Here is a 23,390-nt window from a genome sequence, read left to right as displayed (position 1 = left end):
GGTTCGGGCCGGGGGGCTGGCGGCGCGGCCTGCTCAGCGCCCCGTTTTCCTCTGCCGGCGCGCAGGGAGGAGCTGGGAAACCGGAGAAGATGAGCGACGCCGCGCTGCTTCCAGGCGGTGATCGAGAGCGCCCCAAAGACTAATGCAGAAAATCAATAAGAACGTGGTCCTGGCGCTCCTCTCTCTGACCAGCCTGGTTTTCCTCCTCTTCCAGTTGTACTATTACAAGTTCTACCTATCGCAGAAGGTAAGAGAGAGCTGTCCTGCTCGGGCTCGCTTTTGTGGAATAACCTAGTGTAATGCCTGCTCTCTTCAGAGTCCCTTAGCAGTATTAACGCCACCCCCACACTTCCCTCATATGGCTAGCAATCCCTGTAGTGTTGATGTGAAGTGGCTAGGTAGCCCGAGCAAGTTTCTGGTGGCAGGGGTACAATCAGATTTCAGTTGTCAGCCTGATATTCAAGTCTTTATGTCAGCCGGAGGCATCCCATTAATTCTAGAACGGGATGCCCTCCAGTGTTCTCAGCTGTGGGTTTGAGCCACCAAGACTTTCAGTCTTCACAAGCCTTCCTACTCTTGTTGTTAAGTGACTTTTACTGATAGTGAAGTCAAACCAAGCGCTATCTTAGGGCTTTTCTGACGAAACAAACATTTATTGGTTACAGGTTTTTCAACGGTGGTGTTTTTAAAAGAAAATCCAGCTTTTTCTGCAGTTTTCTTAGTGCTTTGTCATTCAGTGTTCATAATTTTCTAGATGTTATAGATTAAATCCTGCTTTTTTACCACTCGTGGAATGTTTAGCTGAGTGTGGTTTTCTGTAACGGAAAAAGAGGTAAATGTTCCTATAAATGAAATACTCTGGTTTTCGTAGTTTGCAGTTGCAATGCAGATTCAACAAAGAAACTCCTTGCAACTGTATGCCTTTATTTTTACAGAAGAACCGTGTAGGTATCATGTTTCCTGAGTTTCTTTTCTTTTGGTGAGGACATTCTTCATAAATGCAGGCGGTCTTAGTGCTAGCTGGTACCACAGCCTTTTACTTCTTTCTTATAGTTTCGGATTGTAAACAACAAGGCTGTGAATGAGAAATTCTTCATACTTTAGAAAAGCTAAAAGCTGAGCCACTGACTGCCTTGGCTCTGTGATATGAATATGCTCTCTTTCAAATTTAATTCTCTAGGATTACGTCCGGAAAGATTGAGGCATAGTCCTGCTGTCTTTCCCCCAGTGGTATTTGCCTAACAGTGTTTGTCCTTTTCCTATTTTACATTTACTGGCACATTGATGTAGAAACCTGAGGCCTGATCATGCAATCCTTGCATGTCTCTAAGTCCCCAAGGGTGGCGTTGTCCTTCTAAATACACTGAGCCAGAGCAGTTGTTCATGACTTCCCATTCGGTACTGTAGTTTAGTGACCAGAGGCATAACCACAGCCGTAATTATAAAGTGCTAACTGGATAAATGCCCCTGAATGTCCTGTTAAGAAATCCTAAGTAGGGATTCAATTGAAACTTACTTATTTTTCTTTTCTTTCTCCCTTCCCCTCCCCTTCTTTGGTTTTGAAAGAATGGAGCAGTTTTTTCAAAAGTCAGAGGAAGCCAGTCAGGCCAAGACAGCACTAGATGGGTATGTACAACATCATTGGTTCATACAGTTCTGCAGGTCTCAGAGAACTCACACGGAACTGCAAACTCACGGTCCAGTCTCTTTTCTCTTCACTGGGGATTTTCTAGTATTAAGGTCTAAAAATAAAGTTATGAAGTGTTTCAAAACATCAGTTTAAAATGGAGTTGAGAAATGGTTACAGCGTAGCAGCCTTTGCCTATGCAGTGCTTAGTACTGTTGTTAATATTTTAAGAAGCAAAACTTGTTCTTTCTGGTATAGAGGTTTTGACCCAGGCTTTTGTGTTCTTTCAGACTGAGTATTGAAAAGATTGGCTTATTTGACATGCAGCTTGTCTGATAGTAGCATGGTAAAAGAATCGGCTGCAGGTCTCAGGTCACAGAATACCTCTTTGCTTGCTCCATTTGTTTAACCTGCTGCTCAGTGTTTCGTGTTACTTGCTTGTGCTGGGTCATAAAGCTCGTCACAAGCAGGAAAATGTTACATTTCAGCATTCACCAGTTGCTGTATTCCAGTGTTCAGGAGCAGTGTTAGTGCCATTAGATACTTGAATTGGGATATTTTTTGTTGTGTCTTACTTAAGGTTTGCAGGATTGAGTGCAACCAAAACAGCGTGTTGGCCTCAGGGAATCAGAAGCTCAGTTACGATATTTGTAGTTAGCATTTGTTTGGAAACACTTTTACAGAAGTCTTTTGTTAACAGATCTCCAATGGAAGAGCAGCACAGATGGTTAAAGAGAACAATGCCCTGGGAGCTGGCTGCCTTTTGCTTTGGATGCAATATGATAATGTTGCTAATTAACAAAATAGCCGTTTAAATGCCTTGTTTCTGCTGAGCCAGAGGAAAGGTGTTCTGGTTAAGAGCTGTTCTTAGGAATAATCCAAACCAATTGCTCTGTGCACTGCTTGCTTGAGACAAGAATGTCTCACTATTCTTGGAGGTGGCACCCCTTGGAACTACCTACTAGATGTTAGGTGATATGGTCACAGTGGGCTTCCAATCTGCCAGTCTGTGGACAGAGTTCTCATTAAGCTTTAGCCTAGAGGATCATTCGTAACAAAGAAGAATGCTCCACAGTGCTGCCAGGGACCTGTTGCACTCCAGGCTTTCTTCAGAGTCCCTGCGTGATGAGTCCAAAATACTCTATTTGAATTAATTTCTCTTAGCTGCTTGACTTCATTGCCGTCTCTTTCTACCAGTTATTTAAACTTCAACTAAAAGCATCTGTTTCCCTGGAGAAGGGGCGGGGGGGCGCGAAGTAGGTATTTTTGCACAGATTTGCTTCCTGTTCATCAGTCTGATCTGCTAGTTTTAGTTACAGAAATAATGCTAGCACATCACTTGCCTTGCAGCTCCATATAGTTGAAGTCACTAAGAGGGTGGTCGTGCCTCTGCCTGTACAGCACAGTGTAGTGCTGCTGCCTAAATTCTGTTTGTTAATCCACATTCTGTCTTCATTCATGTTTTTACGCCTCTCTGAAGCCGAAGCCTATGCCAGAGTTGGAGGTTGGCCTGTGGAGTCTGGTTGAACAGACTCAGCAGCTGGACAGGAGGAAGGTTAGAGCTTCAGTTAGAAAGCCAATGTCAGCTTGCTGAGCAGGTAGCTTGGGCAATAGGCCATTGTTTTCCCTTATCATACCTCTTCTAGAAACCTGGAGATGTAACAGACATAAAGCCTGACAGTGCTGTTCTAAGTAAATATTTTTTTCTGAGTAGAGTGGTACTTTAAGTCATTGAATTTAGCTGTTACAGTTAAATACATCAGCTATATTTTTAGTAGCAGGGTGGCTATGATTGCTGTAAATCTTCGTGTGCCACGGACATTTAAATGTACTTGACTAAAATTCTCCTCTGAGTCAAGTTAATAAATCCTCTCACCAGGCACAGGACCTTCTTCCTACAGCTTTTAACCCCTTATGCAATGTTGCCATGGTTGAGTGCTCTGGGTACACTAGTATCCAAAGACTGGATAACACTTCCTACCTTCTCACTGAATCACCTTTCATATACAGCAGACATCATGCCTGAGGTCTGGGGATACTCTTTGGGAGTGGGTCAAAAGCCTTGCTAAAGTTAAGGTATCAACAATGTCCATTGATCTCGCCTTGCCCACAGACTTCTTCAAAGGCAGTCGGTGTGATTAGATGCAGTTTGCCTTTGGCTGGCTTTCCCAATCACATCCTTGTTCTTCATGTGCTTGGATGTGACTTTCCAGGGGCTTTTGCTCCAGAAGCTTCCTGGGGGCTGAGATTAAGGTGACCAGAGTTCCCCAGATCCTCCTTTTTGAAGATGGCATGAGATTTGCTTTTTCTCAGATTTGAGGAACAGCTCCTGACCACCATGGCTTTTCAAGATGTTGCAGAGCAACCTTGGAATGACATCAGCCAGCTCCCTCAGCACCCATACGTGCATCGCATCTGATGCTGTAATCTTTAGTTTATTCAAGTGCTTTCCAACTCAGTCTAGAGCTGGAAAGAATCCAGAGTTTAGCCTAGAGTCCATTCTCAAGTCTAGCACTCTCGAGTTAGAGTGCTTTAACTTGTAGAAAGTTCTAATTGAAGCTGAAAGATTTTTCCTCTAGTCTTAGAGACCTGGAAAGCCTGAGAACAGCCTGTTCTTCTGAAAGAGAAAATTTCCATTTCCACAGTTGTCCATGGAAGTAAAGTGCACACTCGGAAAATGTATTGGGAGATAAGATTTCCTTCTGTCAGTGGGTTGGTTTTTTTCCTTCTGTCAAAGAGTTTTAATGTATTAACCTTTGTACGCTTAAAGATGGTGTTTCTAACTTCTAATTTTATCCTTTGTCAAACAGCACGTGATTAGGAAGTTCCTAGGCTTAATATCCAGTCACAATATACCAGTGTATTTGATTGATCCTTTGATTCTGGGACTGGTTGATAAAGACATTGAGCAGATCAGAAGTTCTCCTGGTGGTCCTAGTCCAGGATGCAAGTACTTTTGTGCTCAAAGCGACTTTACTACGTTTGCACTACTGGACAAAACATGGAAACATGAAGTAAGTGCCTTTTCTTCAGTTCACATTTGTGTATTGTAATGCATTCAACTGTTCTATGATTTTGTGACATAATGCTTTCATGTTTGTATTAAGGCCTCTGAATTCATTGTGTGGAAAGCTCATAAAGGTATTGGTAGAAGAAGAAACTTTTTTTTTGAAGTAAAGTGACATTAAGAGTCATTTACAGATAACTAGAAGTTTTTAGAAGCTGTCTGCAATATTCATAAATGCTTATAGTAAGAGGCCACACCAAAAAGAAAAAACAAAGTGGTCTGTTAGAGAGGAAGAAGGAGAACTTTAAGCCTGTAATGTAGGTACAGCCGTAATAAATCTCGAGTTTGGGGATCTGTCAAGGAGGAAATGCAAATATTGATGTGACAAGGCTAGAAAGATTATTGTAGTCTGCTGATTTACATTTCTTTTAGTACATCCTTGTACTTAACACCATTTTATTTTGTCACTTAATGTATTGGTATCTCTGCTTTTCTTCAGTGTTCTGAGATTTTAAATGGATGTGTTAAAAATAGTGGTGTAGCATGTGGTGGACAAAATGGAATCCAAGATTATTTCATGAATTAAGTGTCATCTGGAAATATTTATTAGATTAATTTTTACAGACTAAAGATACCAGTGACAGCTTTTTTTTTTTTTTTTTATAAAGAAAAAGCAGGAAACATTAAGATGGTCTGTGACTATTTTACTGAAGGAGTCCCACTCAAGTGAAAAGTGGTGGCACTCTGGGTCTGATCAGACAGTTGTTTTACCCATAGCTGTAAAGGAATTAAAGAAACTGAGAATGAGGTTGTGTGGCAGCACACTAATATAAATCCATCTCCCCATTCCTTTGTGGCTAATTGATAATATCTGTAGCGTCCAGAGGAGAAGCTGATGTGCCTGTATGAAGCGGTGTGTTTGAAAGGTGGTTCTTTTCTTAGCAGCCAGAATTTCATCCCTTTTTCTATGGAAATATGAAAGCCTGTTACCTAGTGCAACATTCGGTGTTCGGTGAGATTTAGACAAATATTTATGTACATAATAAAAGAAGATTTTGCAGTAATCGCTTTTGTATTAGTGGTATCATTATTCAAGAACTTATGAACGGCAAGTTTGGCACAAGAATAACTTTAGAGAACAGTTCGAGGGTGCAAAGAAGCGCGCTATGGCAAGGAGCAAACCTAGTCCAAGCATGGCTTACAAGATTTATTTGTTGTTTTATTGTATATTTTGAGGGACAGAATTTAAGAGAAGGAAATACAGTGGTTGGAATTGCTTCTGGTTGCTGATCTTTAAGGTTTTAGAAATTTTTGAGTAGTTTGTGCTTATGTCTGATTAGAAAATGAAAATTGGGAATAAAGTCAGTTGCATTTAGCATTCAATTTTGGTTTCTCTAATCTTTAGCTTCTCTCTTTCTTTCTTTCTGTCTCTCTCTCACTCTCATTTTTAGGTGGGCCTTTTTAGAACTGCTGAGAAAATGGGGTTCCAATGGCTAAAAATTATAAACAAGGACCCCCGCTTGGACGGGATGGATGACCTGTCTGGGATTGAAATTCCGTTGCACTACATATTTAAACTGGCATCTCATGCCATTCACCTGGTGGTCTTTTATGAGAGGAGCGGTAATTATCTCTGGCATGGCCCCCTGAGGCTCAAGCAACATATGGACAGAAAGTTTGTGCCTTTTCGGAAACTCCACTTTGGTCGCTACCCTGGAGCATATGAAAAGTGAGTTCAAAACAGAGGAGGCAAAAAGCCATGATGGCGCTTCCATAATAACTTCTTTCTCCTGTATATAAAATTACTCTCTTTCCTAAAGTCAGGTTGTAAAATTTAGCTTATGTATAATTCAGCCCTCAAAGTGCAGGTAAATTAAGGTATGAAACTAAATCCAATTCTGTTTACCTGAAAACGAGAGCTTTCTACCATTTGTAAATTAAGAACTACATTTTAGAGGAAGTTGCTGTGTAGCCAGGTTGAAGCAGGCTGAAAGATGAGAGAGGAAGTCATGACTGAGGATGAATGTACCAGAGGATCTTCTGCTAGAGTCAGTGGTTTACCATTAATATATTTAAAAGTTTGAAATCTGTTGATAACCATCTGTGCTATCAACACAGGGGTAAAGTAGAAATAGCAAAAGATTTAGGACTAGCTGTTGCTTCTTGGTGTTCTTTCTATAACAATATATATCCAAAAGTTTAATACAGATATGGAACATTAAATGGAAAGGGGAAGCAACAGAAATCCATTCAGTAATAGGCCAGATAATCAGTGTGTTGTGGTTTAACCCCAGCCGGCAACTAAGCCCCACGCAGCCGCTCACTCACTCCCCCACAGTGAGATAAGGGAGAGAATCGGAAGTAAAAGTGAGAAAACTCGTGGGTTGAGATCAAGGCAGTTTAATAGGTAAAGCAAAAGCCGCGCGCGCAAGCAAAGCAAAACAAGGAATTCATTCTCTACTTCCCATCGGCAGGCAGGTGTTCAGTCATCTCCAGGAAAGCAGGGCTCCATCACGTGTAACAGTTACTTGGGAAGACAAACGCCATCACTCGAACATCTCCCCTTCCTTCTTCTTCCCCCAGCTTTATATGCTGAGCATGACGTCATATGGTATGGAATATCCCTTTGGTCAGCTGGGGTCAGCTGTCCAGCTGTGTCCCCTCCCAGCTTCTTGTGGACCCCCAGCCTACTCGCTGGTGGGATGGTGCGAGAAGCAGAAAAGGCCTTGACTCTGTGTAAGCACTGCTCAGCAGTAACGAAAACATCCCTGTTATCAACACTGCTTTCAGCACAAATCCAAAACATAGTCCCATACCAGCTGTAATGAAGAAAATTAACTCTATCCCAACCAAAACCAGCACACAGTGTTAAAGAACACGAATAAAGAGAGGTGACATTTGTACCACAAAGACATGTGCAATCATTGCATCTAACCCATGCTCTTAACATGCTTAGGGGACTCCTTTCTTGCATAAACTTTTGAAATGGTGGTGTTATTTTTCCAGTGTTATGCTTAAACTCTGCATTACATTGATAAAGTTACAGTAAATATCTGCCTTTTCTTACTTTGCTTTCAATAGCAGTATTTCAGGAAATACAAATCTTGTCACTATTTTCAAAGCCAAGCACATACCACTAGGCTTTGAGAACAGTGTTCATGCAAGGTATGTGTATATGTCATAAATCAGAGAAAAACAGCCAAACATTTCACAGGTCAAAACAAATCTGTTTAACTTTTTCCTTAAAATTGACACTGTTCTTTCTTCCTTTTAAAACATGGAAGCTGTACGGGTTGTGGCTAAACATTTGAAGTTGACTGTGTAAACTGTTAAATATCCCATTTCATTCATTGTGAAGGCTGAACAGTTTTTAAATTTTAAATGCAAATAGCTCAAAGTACAGGGTAAAATTTGGTTCTTAAGTGCATCCCATACTTTAGACAACCAAATGAATAGCCTGAATTTTCATATGCACTGAACAACAGCTCTGAACAAATTCAGTGCAAGTCATAAGTCAGTAAAGGAATCCGCGATCTTACAAACTAACTATGGGCTAATGGGCATCAAATTTCTTCTAAATAAAATTTGGAAGTGTATTTGGAATTTGTGGAAGCTCTTGTTGCTCTTCTTTTATAATAGTTTTTGGGTATATTTAGACAGAGGAATCACTGCCAGTCGTATGCATTAAGATTTTAATCTGAGCTAGAGGAAAAAATGGCTTGTAGTTTGTAAAGGAACTGAACGGGGTAATGTATCATCTTTCTTTCCCTGCAGGCCAGAACTTGTGCTTGTTTCCATTGATGACTTAAAAGTTCAAATACCAAAAAATCCGTCCAGTTTTCTAGAGGAGATGTCACACTCTAGATTTCTTGAATGTAGGTACAGAGAAGCTCGGGCTTTCTTTCAGGTTAGTGGTAATCAGGTAGTGTCTGTGAGATGTAATGTACATTTTCACTGATTGACCCCAAACCTACAAACAGTTAATTGTTTTTTACCTAGATGGGACTGTTCGCATACGTAAAGCTAAATACAGCTTCTGAGACTCAATCCACAGAGTAAAGTAACCACTAAAGTAAGTGGTAATAAACCTAAAACTTTAGCTGAAAATCATGGTCTGTCTTATTTACTTGTGAGCGCATTTTTTTCCATTTTCCAAAACTTTGAAAAGAAGAGGTAACCAACATGTTCATAGGTTTCACACATTGTTACTATCAAATAGATTTCATGTAAATAAGACTAAGATCTTGTGTATCTTTGTGGTTGAAAATCTTCCTTATGGCAATTCTCAAAGTTCTGAGTAGTATTTAATTTTATGTTCTTTTGAACCATGCGCTGCAGTTCCACGTTCCTAGTTCGGTTTATTTGAAATGGTATATTCATTCCAAAATTACTTATTTCATTGCGTTTTGACCATGTAAGCTAATGTTTTCACCACTATTTAGAGCATTATTTTTAGAATATTGCTACCCGATTTAGCAGATGGTAGAAAACTTTCTGCTGCAGTATGGGGAGCATTTTGTCCTAACTTGAAAAGGGCCAAGATATAAAGTGGTCAAGAGTTACCACAATTAAGTGTAGCAGGACGATTACTATATCCAAGGGTACCTATGTGTTGTCACTTCACCTGTAAAGGAGGGAAATTGTAAGCATGCTCCATTTCAGCTCTAAAACCTCCAGGCAGTAATCTCCACAGGCAGACAAAATGTGCCTCACAAGATACGTTGAACTTTGCTGGGGCTTTAATATTGAAATAAGCACCTGGCATCTGTTTTGAAAAGTAAGTATTCATTTAAACTGTTTGTTGCCCAAGAGCTCTTAATGAAATCAGTCGTGAAGCTGAGTGGTGCGTTGTTCCTGTGTTTGATTTGGTAATGTTTGCCCAGGCTGCCGTGTTGTTTTTGACTTTGCATTACAGAAGATCTTGCCACAGTTGTACCTGGAAGATGGGCATGATTTTCTGTTCACATTGTTTCTACTATATGGCAGAAGTTGTCAACATCCAGTTGTAACACTTGGTGGAGCCAAATAAACCAATGTGCTCGAAGTAACTGATTCTGTCCCTGTTTTCCCTCTGGACTGCGGGTATTGGCTTCAGCGTGTGCAGAACTAGGGTTCATCTGTGTTGTTGCCAAGTGCTGAGAATCAGTGTCTAATACATATATTCTTATTCTATTTTACTGTGACTTTACATTCTGCTAGTTTGGAAAAAATGAAGATTGATGTTTCAGAGTTTAAATTTTAACTTATTCTAGTGCATGTTCTCAAACTGGGCTGTATATGTGAAAACAGATACTGCCCAGATATTAGTTAGGTAAATTTTTAAAGGTCATTTTTCCTTAGGACACTGAAAAATGAAGGCACAAGTTTGCTCTCTGACAATAGCTTGCTTATTCTTCCTTTGCCTTCCAGCTGTATCCTGATGATGCCTCTCTTGATGCAGTGGAGTTCAGAAAAAAAGCAAAATCCTTGCTCCATCTGGCTGCCCTGACACTGAATAACTTAGGAGTAAAGTTCTGGCTGAGCAGTGGAACATGCCTTGGTAAAACATTTGTGTTACGTTGCATTTTTAAACTCATCTGAAATTTTAAACATTTCGTTCTCTATTGCTTGTGATGTCAGCTGAGGTGAGCAGCTACATGTATCGCGTTGGAAGGTAATATGTGGCATTAGCTATATTGAAATAGGCCTTTTTGCTCCTGACAAAATGCTTTTTCTTTAGAAATTTGAGCCTTGGAGATGCTGAGCAGATTTCCAGAGAAGTATTTAATGTTGTTAGCAATTATCTGTGTTGTATTGATCACTGCTTAGAAAGTAATCAGCAGTTCCCTAAATTGTGTGGCTTAGAATTTACTGAAATGCTGGTTGGAAAACACAGTGATGGGCATGTATTTCTGCTGTCCATGTAGACCCTCACCTGATTTTTCTTCCCATGCAATTTGGTGCTTATCACTGAGTTTTAAAATACACTTTACATTTATTTATTTATTTTAAAACACATCCTTTTTATAAAATGTCAGCCTATTAGAGTAGGTACTGCAAGTTTTCAATTCTGCTGAAGGTGGAAGTAGTATCTTATCACTGGTGAAGATTCTTTTATTATTGAAATAGGTTTTGAAAACTCATGTGTGTGCACATTCAACTTGTATTTGTTTAGTTCTAGGGAATGAACAGTTACTAGAAGCTGCTTTAATGAAATAGACAAAAGGATGTTCCCCTTCCTGTCTTACTGTTTTGCAGTGGTGCTTGAAAGATGGTTAATGTCTCAGGTACTATTTAAAATAATAGTTTCAAATTAAAAGCACAGCTGTAGCCCTGTAACTGTTCATTGCTGATTAGATTTGGGCCCAGATAAAGAGTATTTTTTTCTTTGAAGACATTTAGATTAGAAAGCTGAAGCTATTTTATCTTTGAAAGAGTTAGTGTTTTCTCTCTCATTCTTGGCTTTCTGGAGGAAAGAGCTGGCTATAAGTGCAGTAATACTTGTTTTCTTCTATGTGGTTCATTTCATACTAGAGAAGGGCAGAAGTCTTGTTTATGGCCTCATTCAAAGATCTCTGCCTGGTGACCTTATGGCAGTTCATTTTTATGTTGCTTTTGTTCTATTGATATATTTCTTATGTTCCTGAATTAACTAGTCTGTTTTTTTCCTTTTTTTTTTTTTTTCTTTTCTCAGGCTGGTATAGACAGTGCAATGTCATTCCTCATAGCAAAGATGTGGATTTGGGAGTCTTTATAAGGGATTACAAAGCAGATATCATTCCAGCCTTTCAGAAAGCAGGGTTACCACTAAAGCACAAATTTGGCAAGGTACATAGATAATGAACGATTTGCTTCATGTGTCTTTTCTGTAGGTTCGTAAGTTTGAGTACAGCTGCAGATCACTTACGTAGAAGTAGGTATCTGAAGTCTCCTCGGCAGACATTTACTCATTAGGGTTTTACCTAAATTTATAATCTTGTTGATTTTTGTGTGTTCTCTTGGACAGTGTGTGAAAAAACACCTTTCTTAATAGCTTCAGCCCTGTTTGGGGAGTCTGAATTCCACCTCAGAAGAAGTTTTTACTAAGTTTTAAAGGGGTCTGTGTCAGTGGTGCTAGGGAAACTTAAGAATCAAGATAGGATTTAGTCTTTGAGATTGGATGGGCCTTATCATATGGGAGGATTGGTGATAGCGCTGAGATTATCTGTGGCCCTGTATGTAAAACTAGCAGAAAGGGAAGGCTGGCTTGAGGTGGGCACTGAGCTTGTTTGCTGTTAGCTTATGTGGATCTTTATTTAGCTTTTTCAGAGTGTAGGCTGCAGAAGGGTAGAGAGAAGAAACAAAATTACAGGAATATGAAGATTCAACCACAGTTCAAGTGATACATCATTACTCGTGCTAGTGTGTGTTTTATCACAGAGGAAGTGTGTTAAATGAAGACATCTACTAATCGTATTTATTCACTGACATTATTTTGCTTGTGGCAGAGGACAAGGAGATGGTGCTGAAGCTTTGGGGCTAAAGGCAGGAAAGAAAAGGTAGTCCCACTGAGGTGCAGAAAATTTCTGATGTTCTCAAGGCATCAAAAAAAAAAAAGAAATTGCAGAATTAGTGTATTTTCTTTAGTAAGGATAGGAGTCACTCTGCACACCTAATCAAAATAAATTTGTTTTCAGAAACCTACTGACATAAGTAGCCATGTATTTTTATGAGTATATATAGTGTGTATTTTTGTCTTGCAGGTAGAAGACAGCTTGGAACTCTCTTTCCAGGGAGAAGATGATGTGAAACTTGATATTTTTTTCTTCTATGAAGAGGATGACTACATATGGAATGGAGGAACTCAGGCCAAATCGGGCAAGAAATTTAAGTATGAGCTGGATTTGTACCTCTAATAGGGAAGAAATTAAACAAGTTAGCGTTTAGTGTTGGCATTTTGTGTGTTATGTGTTGTTGCCTGGCAGAGTCTTGTGCTCTTTGTGGGAAAGGCAGTTATCAAAGGAGAATCAGTGGAGATTTTGCACTTTGAGACCAGAGAAGTAGAAAGAGAATAGTATTGTGTGTTACTAGAGAGGTGCTGGGCTTGTCAAATGTCAATTCTCTTGTGAAATTGAAAGCAGTGCTGGTGTGTCACATATCAAGCAGATCTTATCTGGACTGTGACAAGCTCTGAGTTAAACAGCTAAGATGAGAAAGAAGTTTCTAAGGCTGTGTTTGTTGCACAAACTAATTCCGCAGTAAAAAATGAATCCGTAGGCATCCATCTTGATGTGTGATGGCAGAAAGCCTCAACTGTCCTTGCAAAGTAAACCCCATCGTTTTGGATTTTGTGGTAATGATTTGGAATACTTTATTGACTGTAATGTTGTGACAGCAATGTACATGACTACTGCAGACCTTGTTGTTGTTCATGATCTGAAAATGGAATTTTAAATAGGAGCCCGTATTTCTTGCCTCATACCTTTCAGTATCAAATCAGCAAATAAGTACAACAGCTTCCTAATCTGCTCAGCAAACTGAATATAGGTTTCGATAATTAGATTTGTTTCTTTCCATCACCCACCTTAACTCAGAAAGAGACAGTTGCAGACTAGTTGAAAACCTTGTTGACTTCCATAGGATTTCATTGTCTTTCATATTTTGCCTGAACTGTATTTGCATATGTTTAGCTAATGGGAACTTAGTGAACACTGCCATCCAGATGGTGGTAATGTCTGAGTCCTTGTCTTAGTTATCTTTGTTCTGAAATGATAAACAAAGATTGGGGAAAATATTTTGATGACCAGAGTCAAAAAACACATTTACAAATAGACTGAAGGAAGAACTGCTGGAATGTTCCCACAGAAAATGTGGTGTGTTGCAGAATGTTTTCCTAGAATACAGCAACAATTTTACAGTTTTCCAAAGTAGGCTTAATGTCTGGTTTTCCATACAAGATTTTAGAGGATTTTGTGTGATGCATTCTGAGGAGGAGGCTGACCAATAAATTCCTTTCCTTTTCTTTGTGCTTCTGTTGTGTCTAAATTGCAATAGCTGTTTCCATGCCAGTGGAGTTGACATGCTCTTTCATAATTCCATTGTAGCATCAGACCTTGGGTATTTGAGAGCTGTTTTTTTCCCCCTTTGATATGACTGGTCCAAGGCATGAGAATGGAAGGTAGATGTGAACCTGTGCTATGCTCCAGCTCCTGTATCCTAGAATATTACAGCTCTTTTGGAACTCCAGCTTTCATAAAACACTCTTCTCTTCTTGTAGCCTAGTACTTATTTTTGGTGGTAATTTTTTCAGTTTACAAACATGGCTTTCTAGTTCAATAAGAACTACTTTGCTTAGACTTAGTAGCGAAAGGAAGCCTCTAATTCTGAACTCGTGTTTCTTAGGCATATTTTACTGTACTTAATCCATACAGAAAAGGAAAAAGAAAACTGCTTGTTTACCATTATAAAGGCCCCAAGTCCTGGCAGAACATGGCTGTTCAGAATGCTTAGCCAAATAATTCCAGATACGTATTATTCCAAATACATTCTCAGAAGGAGAAAAAAGATCACAGCTTTTTAGCTGTGAGATGTGGTGATTTAACATGCTTGATCTGAATGCCTGCAACACCAGAATGACCTTCAACTTTGCTTAGTCTTCAGCCCTTTAGAAATTTTGGGGGAAGGTAAAATGAAGAGGTCAGTCAAAAGAGAAGTGATTGTTTGATCAGGCTGAATCCTAAATCCACTTTAACAATTTTAAAGAAATTTCACCAGCTGTTTATGTGGTATCAGAAGAGATATTGGTTGCTACTAGATCGTCACAGATAAGGGTGGGAGTTCTATTCCAAGATATTAATGTTTTTAAAAATGAAGGGTAAAAGACATTTTCTTCAGAAAGCTAAATATTTGCACAGGCAACTTTCTATATATCTTGCTAAATAAAAGTATGAAGAATAAAAGTGTTTCTCATTTAGTCTCTAAAATATTTTTCAATAGTCATTTTTAGTCTCTTTCCTTGGAGAGCTGGTTTTTAAACCTTACCAGTCAGCTGCATGGTTTGCATTTTCATGTACGCAGATACTTCCTCAACATTGCAGACAGAAGCAAGCATCTATATCCTCCTTATCTTGTCTTGGAGTTATAGCAATTGAGACCTTCTATTTGTTTACAAAATTAATGCCGGACAATTGTGTTCTTCGGCAGAGAAGTAGTATTTACAAAAACTGACTCTGGGAATCAAATCTATACTGTATGCTTTAATCCTTAAAATGAGTTAGTTCTGTAGGTTCCTAATGTAGAGAACATTGTGTAAGCATAAAATCTTCTCAGTACTTTAATGTCCAAAGATTGATGAGACTGAAATTGGAAGAAAAAGTAGTGAGCAGCGTATATGTACAAGACTATGTAGCCTTATCCAGGCCACTTGGAGTGAGCAAACGATGAGCAAGGATTCCACTAGTGTGAAGCATCACTGAAAGCTACATTTTTCGTCAGTGAATGTAAACATTTGATTTTAATAATAGTTAAATAATTATTTTGGTGAAATTTCCAACTGACTTTTTAATTTGCAGATTAGTTTATTTAAATTATCTGTTGGTTCTCCTTAGAATTATTATTTAGAGTTCAGTCTCTGGAGGATGTATTATTTCAGTGGTTTGCTGATAGCTTTTGCATATGCACACCCACTGCAGTTCTGATAGATGGATGATTTCCTGGGTTAATAACAGCTAAATAGCTATTTGATGATTATACAGACTTTATTACTAATAAAGTTTGTTTACCTTGTTTTCCCCTTGGTAGCTGGCATTTTTTTGCTTTTTGGTTTAGTTCAGAGCTAATCAGTAGTCTCTGGATATATATCCAAAAGTGCTTGATCACTTTTTTCTTTTCCTCCATTTAAGGCATAAAAGCAAGGTTGTTTCATTTTCTGAAACTGTTTGCTCAGCGCTTAGAAATAAAATGAACTTTATGCTTAGAGGAACACGTGGGGTTTCTAATTCACGCAAATGCAAAAATCTTTTAACCTTCTTTTTCAAAAGGTCTAAGTGCTTATGGTTTCATTGTAACCTGCGAAAAGGAATTTTAAGATCACTTTTTTTCTGTGGAAGAATTAACAGCTTTAGTCCTCTGCAGGAATAGTACATAGTCTTTGGTATTCACTTGTTTAACACATTGACTCTGACACTGGGCTCCTATAGGATGTCATTCTGATCAAACTGTGAAATTTACCTGTGAATTTCCACTGGTGTAAGCATACTTATAGGTAGGGCTTATGTTGGTCCTTCTACAGAAAAAAAGACAGGTACAGAACAAGGTCAGTTTGGTAGAATAAATTTTTTTAAAATTTGAATGGGCTGAGATGGTTTCAGAAAGTACAGGGTGGCAGCTATATCTTAATTCTTTGCAGCTGCTCCAAGTCTGGCACCATGTTTAAACACGGGTACTGAAAGGGAATTGCATGCTTTGTTTGGTAAGATTGAAGAAAGGTAAAAACTTGTTTTTAAAAAAGGCCTGACTCATAATAAAGTATTTAATGCTACTTTTCTCAAAATCTCCCCTACCAAATAACATGTATCATCCTCTTGACACCCTTCTAAATGAGGTAACTGTTAAATCCAGTTTGTAAATGGAAAAGTAGAGACAGGGATTAAGTGATTTCCTATAGGTAGCAGAATTATATGGGAATAAGCAGCAAAAGACTTAGAAGTGCTCCTTCCTAAGAACATGTGGCAAATGTTAACCAGTTACTGTTGATAGTAACATCTCTGTCCAGGATGTAAGTAATATTTCATAGATAGGAAGCTATGAAATAAGAAAAAAAATATTATAAATGTAACATGCACACTTGCTGCAGTTGCTTGCTTTCTCCAGTCTTCTGCCAGTGACCATGTCCTTTTGTTACAACACAGGTATCTCTTTCCAAAGTTTACTCTGTGTTGGACTGAATTTGTAGAACTCAAGGTACACGTGCCCTGTGAAACCCGTCAGTATGTTGAAGCCAACTATGGCCCAGACTGGAAGGTTCCTGTGAAGACGTGGGACTGGAAGAGCTCACCATCCAACGTGCAGTACAATGGTGTCTGGCCTGTCGATGAATGGGACGATGTCATTCAAGTCTACTGACTACCTGACTGCTAATAGAGCATGCCTGCTATCCTTGAAACTGTCAGTTTGTAATTTCTTGTTTCCCTAAGGCATCAAGATCCATTCCTTTCGTAACTTCTCATCTGTTTCCTAAGGAGACACTTACCTTTTTTTGCTTAACAGGTATTTTTTTCACCTTCATCATGCATTTTCCAGGTAGTTAAAGGAAAAGGTTAAAGGCAGGACATGGCAACTGAAGAGAAGGGAAGCTGAAAGAAAAGCTGCACAAAGGGAATAGAGAAGAAACGTTGCAGTAAACTTATGGGCAGTAAACAGTGGCCAGGTGGCTTAGACTTTCCTGGGATCATCAAAACCTTGGAACTGTTCACTTTTCAAGCTTAAAAGAGGGATAGCATGGAAAAGTCCCAGAGAAGTTCCTCTTTTTTCAGAGGAGAACCTGTGAATTCAACTTTTAAACACCAGAGTTATGAGTACCTCAAATGTGCTTGATTTGAGACTGATATATCCCTATGATATGTAACAGGTTGCTCTTGGAGTGGAATCTTTCTATTACACAGAACCTGTGTGACCCACCTGCTGTACATGTAGGAGGTACTGGGTAACAGTGTAATACTAAATGAATGGAAGGAGAAACTACCCATATAAGAAATCTTCCAATAACAGTTGGATTTTTTGTGAACTAACTACTGCATGCAATTATGACGGGGAATGTTATCTGCTTTTTTTTCCCCTCTTTTTTTTTTTTTAAGGATGTGAAGGTGTATGCCACAGGGATGTCTTTCCCATGAAAAGAAAATATTCTGGTTTTGATGTCCCAATTAGTGTGTTCTCCATGTAAAAGTTTTGACTAGATTTTAGAAAATTGTAGCTATCCCTGCTTTCTTACAAGTAGATAGAAATGGAGGTATTCATAGTTTCCTGTTTAACATGGGCTCACAGAACAGAGATCTCAGAGAATCGCAGCTCTTTGCTCTAAGTGTAAGCAGAAGTGTGTACAAATACCAATTGTTCCATCAAATTTGCAGTAGCATAATTGCAAGTGAAGTGTTAGTGTAACATTAGGCTTTGGATGGGAAGAAAGTGGAAGCCTGATAACTCTCTCCTCCTGCTTCTGCTTGTGCTTTTGGTCAATGAAGTAAGCTTTCTTCTTCAGTATTTTGGAGAGGGATAATAGCTTTCATATGAGCGTGTGTGTCCAGGTTTGTTCCAGTCCTGCTGTGCAGGGAAGACAAGGGCACTAGAGCTGCTAGTGAGTTACGACTATAATACACGGTACAGACCCAGGAGAACTTGTGAACCAGTGTCAAGGTACTGAATGGAGCTCAGGTTTACTTGCAACAAACCTGTATCCATTCTTTCCTTGCTAAAGCAGAAGGGCTATCTATGGGTTGCAGCTTTTCCACCTTTCACTGAGTAGAGGTAGGTTGAGTCTGTGGTTTGCGTTCTCTTGATCTGCAGTTTTTGGCTGCGTGTTCAAATGTGTACAGTTGTGGAGAGATGAATTAGCTACTGCCGTGCGGCGGTTTTACTACTGTATCATTCCAGGTGCGCTCTGGGGCTTCCCTGCTGTTTTGATCCTGGAATGTGCTGCATGCTTTTTCCTGCCAATCCTCTCAGTTCCAGCAGTCTCCTGCCACTGAAGCACTGGAGTAAATTATTCTGCTTCTGGCAAAAACTTGTCATGCTGGCTCTTCAATTGGTATGGTAACTTTGTTAGCTTTGCCTAATTAAGAAGAGAGAGATGTAAAATCCTGCTAATGCCATTTACTCTGTAAAGTACACATTACATCATAAGGGATAATTTCTCAGGTAGAATTTTTTTTATTTTTTCCTTAAAATGAAAAAGCCAGTATCCTTATGGTTTTCGTGTTCAGAACTCTGTTGTCATGAACTTCTCTGTTTAATAACGTACAATAAGCCTGTAAGTTTTTCAAATGTGATAGATGTTTAAGAGTGAAAGAAATACTATCAGAAAATTTCTTACTTTGTATTTGTAGATGGGAAGACTAATGGAAAAAATGCATGTCCCTGAAAGGGAGGATGTCTTAAATAGTTGATCATACCTGTAAGTTATTCTTCAGGTTAAAATATTTTCTCTTCAGAAGATACATGTGTATATTTAACACTGATTAAAACAAGGAGAGTCTAATTTGCAACTCAAGATGTTATTTCATCCTTTTTGTTGTCATCTTGCAGTTACTGTGACATAATGCACAGAGAAAAATTTTGAACTGTTTCTTACACTGCTTATTGACTGTCTATCTTGAGCTTTTATTTTTTAATAAAGATACTTGGACACAACAAAGATACTTGGAATAAAGCAGGTGCCCATATGTAGAAAAAAGGATCCTGCAATTGCACAAACACACTGCACTTCTGCATGTCTCCTGTCATGCTTTGTGCAGTGCCCTGAGACCGCAGATTTCCCACTTGTAGGATTGCGTCCCAAGGAGCAGTGTAAACATCGTAGAACTGGTGCTCTTTGACGGCACACCGTGTGGCTGAAGCCTTACCTTACGGAAAACACCCAGATTTTGGCATTTGTTTCCTGTTAGGTTCTCCTGAATTGCCTCATCTGAAATGGATTCTTAATTCTGTGTTACTTTCCTAACTTACTAATTACCTTCATTTTGAAAGTGCTCTGGAGAGGAGGGCAATTTCTAAATTCTCTTAATTGCATGCATTTAAGGTCTTAGGCAACAATATGCAAAGTACCTTGACTTTCACGTAGCAAATGAAGCACATTACCTATGTTCAACTCTTAAAGACAGCAGAGCCTATTCAAGGAATGCCCATGAGCCGAGAAGAAGTAGCAAGATGTTCAAAGCTCTGGAATAACTGCAAAGAAAGATTGAAGAAATAGGTTGGCCTGAAGAGAAGGGACCATAAAGAGCCATTTTCAGATGCTCTAAAAGATGGTGACAGAAAGGAAGGGATGTGTGTGCTTCCTTTCCATGATTGGTAGGAAATAGAAGCAAATGGGAGGAATGCAAATTGAGGTTGCCTGTGTAGAATACTGGAGTATTTTACATATGGAAATGTGTGAAGCCTTTGACTTTGGGGGTCTGTGAGAACACATCAGCCAAATGTCAGCCAAGACTGACTGTAGTTAAGGATTGACTGTAGTTAATCCTATCTTCCAGCTGGAGGGAATTCCTATTTTCCATGATTCTGTAGCAGTTTTCAGTAACTTTATGCTTTTACAAAACGGAAGTTGGAATAATCGTTTGTATATGAGCTTAAGAAAGGTTATATTTCTAGAATTAGATACTAGAGCTTATACTGGGAGTGATGGTGAATTGCCACCCGCTGTGGAAATGATAGGAAGCTGCAGCATCTTGAACACTTGAAAAATGTGATCGTTTACATTTTTTTTTCTTCCGAAGGATGTGTCTGAGCCAAACTGAGGCTGTAGAACAACCTTGTAATTCCTGCACAGAACAGACGATGCTTGGCCACGCAGAGCAGTGAGCGTCTGAGAGAGATGCCGATGCTTTTGATGTGTCCGGAAGGAATCTTCTGATAGAAGGGCCTCTGTATGTTCCACCCCACTCTTCTTTTAAAGTCAGAAATGGAAGGTAGACAAAACTGCGATGACATAGATAGGAGAGAGTCCTGCAAATAGGATCGAGTCTTTCTCTGCTGTCCAAATGAAAAATTAGCTGATTTTGTTATGCGCTTTCCCTTGAAACAGAGTCTGGGAGATGCTGGTTCCCAGTGTTAAAACCAAATAGTTTGCATCCTTTGCTGCTTTAGAATTCTCTCCCCTTGTCATAGGTCTTAAAGTCTGTCAACTCAAGAGAAAAACAGCCTCTGCTTTGCACTGTCAGTTGGAATTGTTTGTTTTGCACAGATGAATGAGATGTTAAAGGAGTAACATCTGTGTAATAATACAGATACCTTCCTTCCAAGGACTGGCTTGTCATGGTGCAATGACTTGCAGGAACTTAGTTCTGTCCTTTATTACTCATTGGCAGAATTCTCTGAGTTTACGCAGCAGTTCAAGAAATTCAGGGGCAGCTACCTCACTGCTTAGGTTTGTTTTCTTTCTCTTTATGTAATTCTATCCCACTATGTATTACAGAAAAAAATGCGGCAGCCTGGGAAACTGCATGCAAGCACACAGAAGACTATCTAGCACTTGTATTTAATGATCTACATCCTCTGTTTTAATAAATAGGCACCAACAGCCGATTTACATGAGCTGATAATCTTGCTTAATAGCATTAGATTGCCTAATGGTGAGTTCTTTACTGAGGCTAGTTTTATACATAAATGTCCTATTGATTGAGACCAGAGCAGAGCACGTGAGTTATGAGCTGGATGAGTCTTATCAAATTCGAGTTACTGCTGTAATTAAGGGGCGTGGGTGAGAGCTTTCCCCTTGAAAAAGGAAAGGGACAATGAAAGTTTTGTTCTTGAAGGAAGGAAACTAACACTGTTGTGGTGCCTGTTTTCCTGAAATAAATCTTGCACTTAAAAGAGAAGTCACATATTTTATCCAGAATTTACTAGGTGAAATGTCATGCCTGGTGCTTTGCAGATCATGCTGTGTGCTCATAATGTTCCTCTACCAGTCCTAAAACTTCTGAATACCTTCTTTTATCATCAGAGTAATTAGCTTGCATGTTAGTGGGTACAATGTACCTGTATTTCAGACTGCAGAGGCACAGGACATTGATATCACTCAGGGCAGTAATATGTCTGACTTAGTACCATACTGTGCAAAGATATTGAGGTTTATAGCAATTCAGAGCTATGGTTGAGAACAAGCTGAATACGTAGTAACTTAGGATGATGTTGTGACCAAAGGAAATCAAGTGGGATGTAGAAAGAGTGCTAGCATCTACAGGAAGAGTGAAATGAAACTTTTGTTACTATGTTCAGCATTTCAGCTGGTGTATAGAGATGAGTGCAGGCCCTCACCTGTTAAGGTGGTGGACCAGTTGCGGAGTGTCGAGAGGAAAATAGTAGGCTATAGAAAACCACCTACAAGGAAATGTTGAAAGAACTGGGGTTGTTTAGGCCGAGAAGGATGTGGCAGGTACTCCATCCTGTTCACTTAGTTGATAATGCAAGAATGAAGAAGCTTAAATTTCACCAAGGAAATTGGTGGACTGTAAGGAAAGTTTTTGGAATTTAAGGAGAGGGTAATAGTTTTGGGGAAAGGTGTAGTATCTCTACCCCTGGAGGCCTTCAAGAATGTGGTTGGTTGGTCTATGTCTGGAATAAACAATGTGATTGCATGTCTTCTTGCCATTACCTGGAAGAGGGCCTGACTGAGTTTAGGAAATTATTTTCTTATTTCTTTGTTTTCTTTTAATTTCTTTATTTTCTTACTTTTTTTTGTGGCATCTAAACAATATTTGACCTGCACAATTCAGCCTGCTGAGAGACACGGTGGAACATCTGTATCTCATGAGATATGGATAGTGTTAGCAGGCTAGGGGTGCTATTCTCAGAAGTTTAGTTTGCTGTCCTAAGAGTGATTAATAGTGCTTATTTCAGGAAGTCCAGGTTTGCCAGTTAGCATGGGGGTAAAAGGTAGGTATGGTCCCTTAACTTGAGACAAAATCCCAGAATCACAGAGTGGTATAGGTTGGATGGGACCTCCGGAGGTCATCTAGTCCAACCCCCTTGCCTCAGCAGGGCCACATACAGCTGGTTGCCCAGGACTGTGTCCAGATGGTTTTTGAATATTTTCAAGGATAGAGACTCCACAGCCTCTCTGGGCAACTTGTGCTAGTGCTCCATCACCTTCACAATGAAAAAAGTGTTGCCTGATGTTCAGGAGGAATGTCCTGTGTTTCAGTTTTTGCCCATTGCCTCTTGTACTGTCAATGAGCGCCACTGGAAAGAACCTGGCTCCTTCCTCTTTGCACCCTCTCTTCAAGTTTTTATATACATTGACAAGATCCCCCCCGAGCCTTTGGTCTGAAGAGGAAGGTTAAAGAAAATATACCCCCCTGACAAATCATAGAATCATAGAACCATAGAATGGTTTGGGTTTGAAGAGACCTTAAAGATCATCTAGTTCCAACCCCCCTGCCATCAGCAGGCACACCTTCCGCTAGATCAGGATGCTCAAAATCCTGTCCAGCTTGGCCTTGAACACTTCCAGGGAGGGGGCATCCACAACTTTTCTGAGCAACCTGTTCCAGTGTCTCATCACCCTCACGATCAAGAATTTCTTCCAAATACCTAATCTACCCTCTTTCAGTTTAAAACTGTTACATCTCATCCTATCACTACATTCCCCGATAAAGTGTCCCTCCTCATCTTTCCTGTAGGCCCCCTTTAAATACTGCAAGGCTGCTATAAGGTCTCGCTGGAGCCTTCTCTTCTCCAGGCTGAACAACCCCAACTCTCTCAGCCTGTCCTCCCAGGGAAGGTGCTCCAGCCCCCTGATCATCTTCATGGCCCTCCTCTGGACCTGCTCCAACAGGTCCATGTCCTTTTTATGCTGGGGGCCCCAGAGCTGAACACAATACTCCAGGTGAGGTCTCATGAGAGCGGAGTAGAGAGGGAGAATCACCTCCCTCGACCTGCTGGCCATGCTTCTTTTGATGCAGCCCAGGTTACGGTTGGCTTTCTGAGCTGCGAGCACACATTGCTGGCTTATGTCCAGCTTCTCATCCAGCAGTATCCCCAAGTCATTCTCGGCAGGGCTGCTCTCAATCCACTCATTGCCCA

The 23,390-nt window shown here is 39.8% G+C and overlaps 1 protein-coding gene across 1 annotated transcript; it reads left to right on the top strand.

Moving 5' to 3' along the window:
- The first annotated feature begins 142 nt into the window (after positions 1-142).
- Positions 143-16,715, top strand: FKTN (fukutin). Its single transcript, XM_009584460.1, has 9 exons — positions 143-247; positions 1,567-1,626; positions 4,438-4,641; positions 6,086-6,363; positions 8,409-8,541; positions 10,044-10,173; positions 11,308-11,441; positions 12,356-12,483; positions 16,502-16,715. The coding sequence occupies exons 1-9, from the start codon at positions 143-145 to the stop codon at positions 16,713-16,715; spliced, it is 1,386 nt and encodes a 461-aa protein (XP_009582755.1).
- The last annotated feature ends 6,675 nt before the right edge of the window (positions 16,716-23,390 follow it).

The sequence above is a fragment of the Fulmarus glacialis genome, unplaced genomic scaffold (assembly GCF_000690835.1).
Source record: "Fulmarus glacialis isolate BGI_N327 unplaced genomic scaffold, ASM69083v1 scaffold619, whole genome shotgun sequence".
NCBI lineage: Eukaryota > Metazoa > Chordata > Aves > Procellariiformes > Procellariidae > Fulmarus > Fulmarus glacialis.
This window is presented reverse-complemented; position numbering and strand designations above follow the sequence as displayed.

Coding starts and splice junctions, on each gene's coding strand:
- FKTN (XM_009584460.1), top strand. CDS start 143: ATGCAGAAAATCAATAAGAACGTGGTCCTGGCGCTCCTCTCTCTGACC. Junction 248..1,566: donor AGTTCTACCTATCGCAGAAG/GTAAGAGAGAGC, acceptor TGGTTTTGAAAG/AATGGAGCAGTTTTTTCAAA. Junction 6,364..8,408: donor TACCCTGGAGCATATGAAAA/GTGAGTTCAAAA, acceptor CTTTCCCTGCAG/GCCAGAACTTGTGCTTGTTT.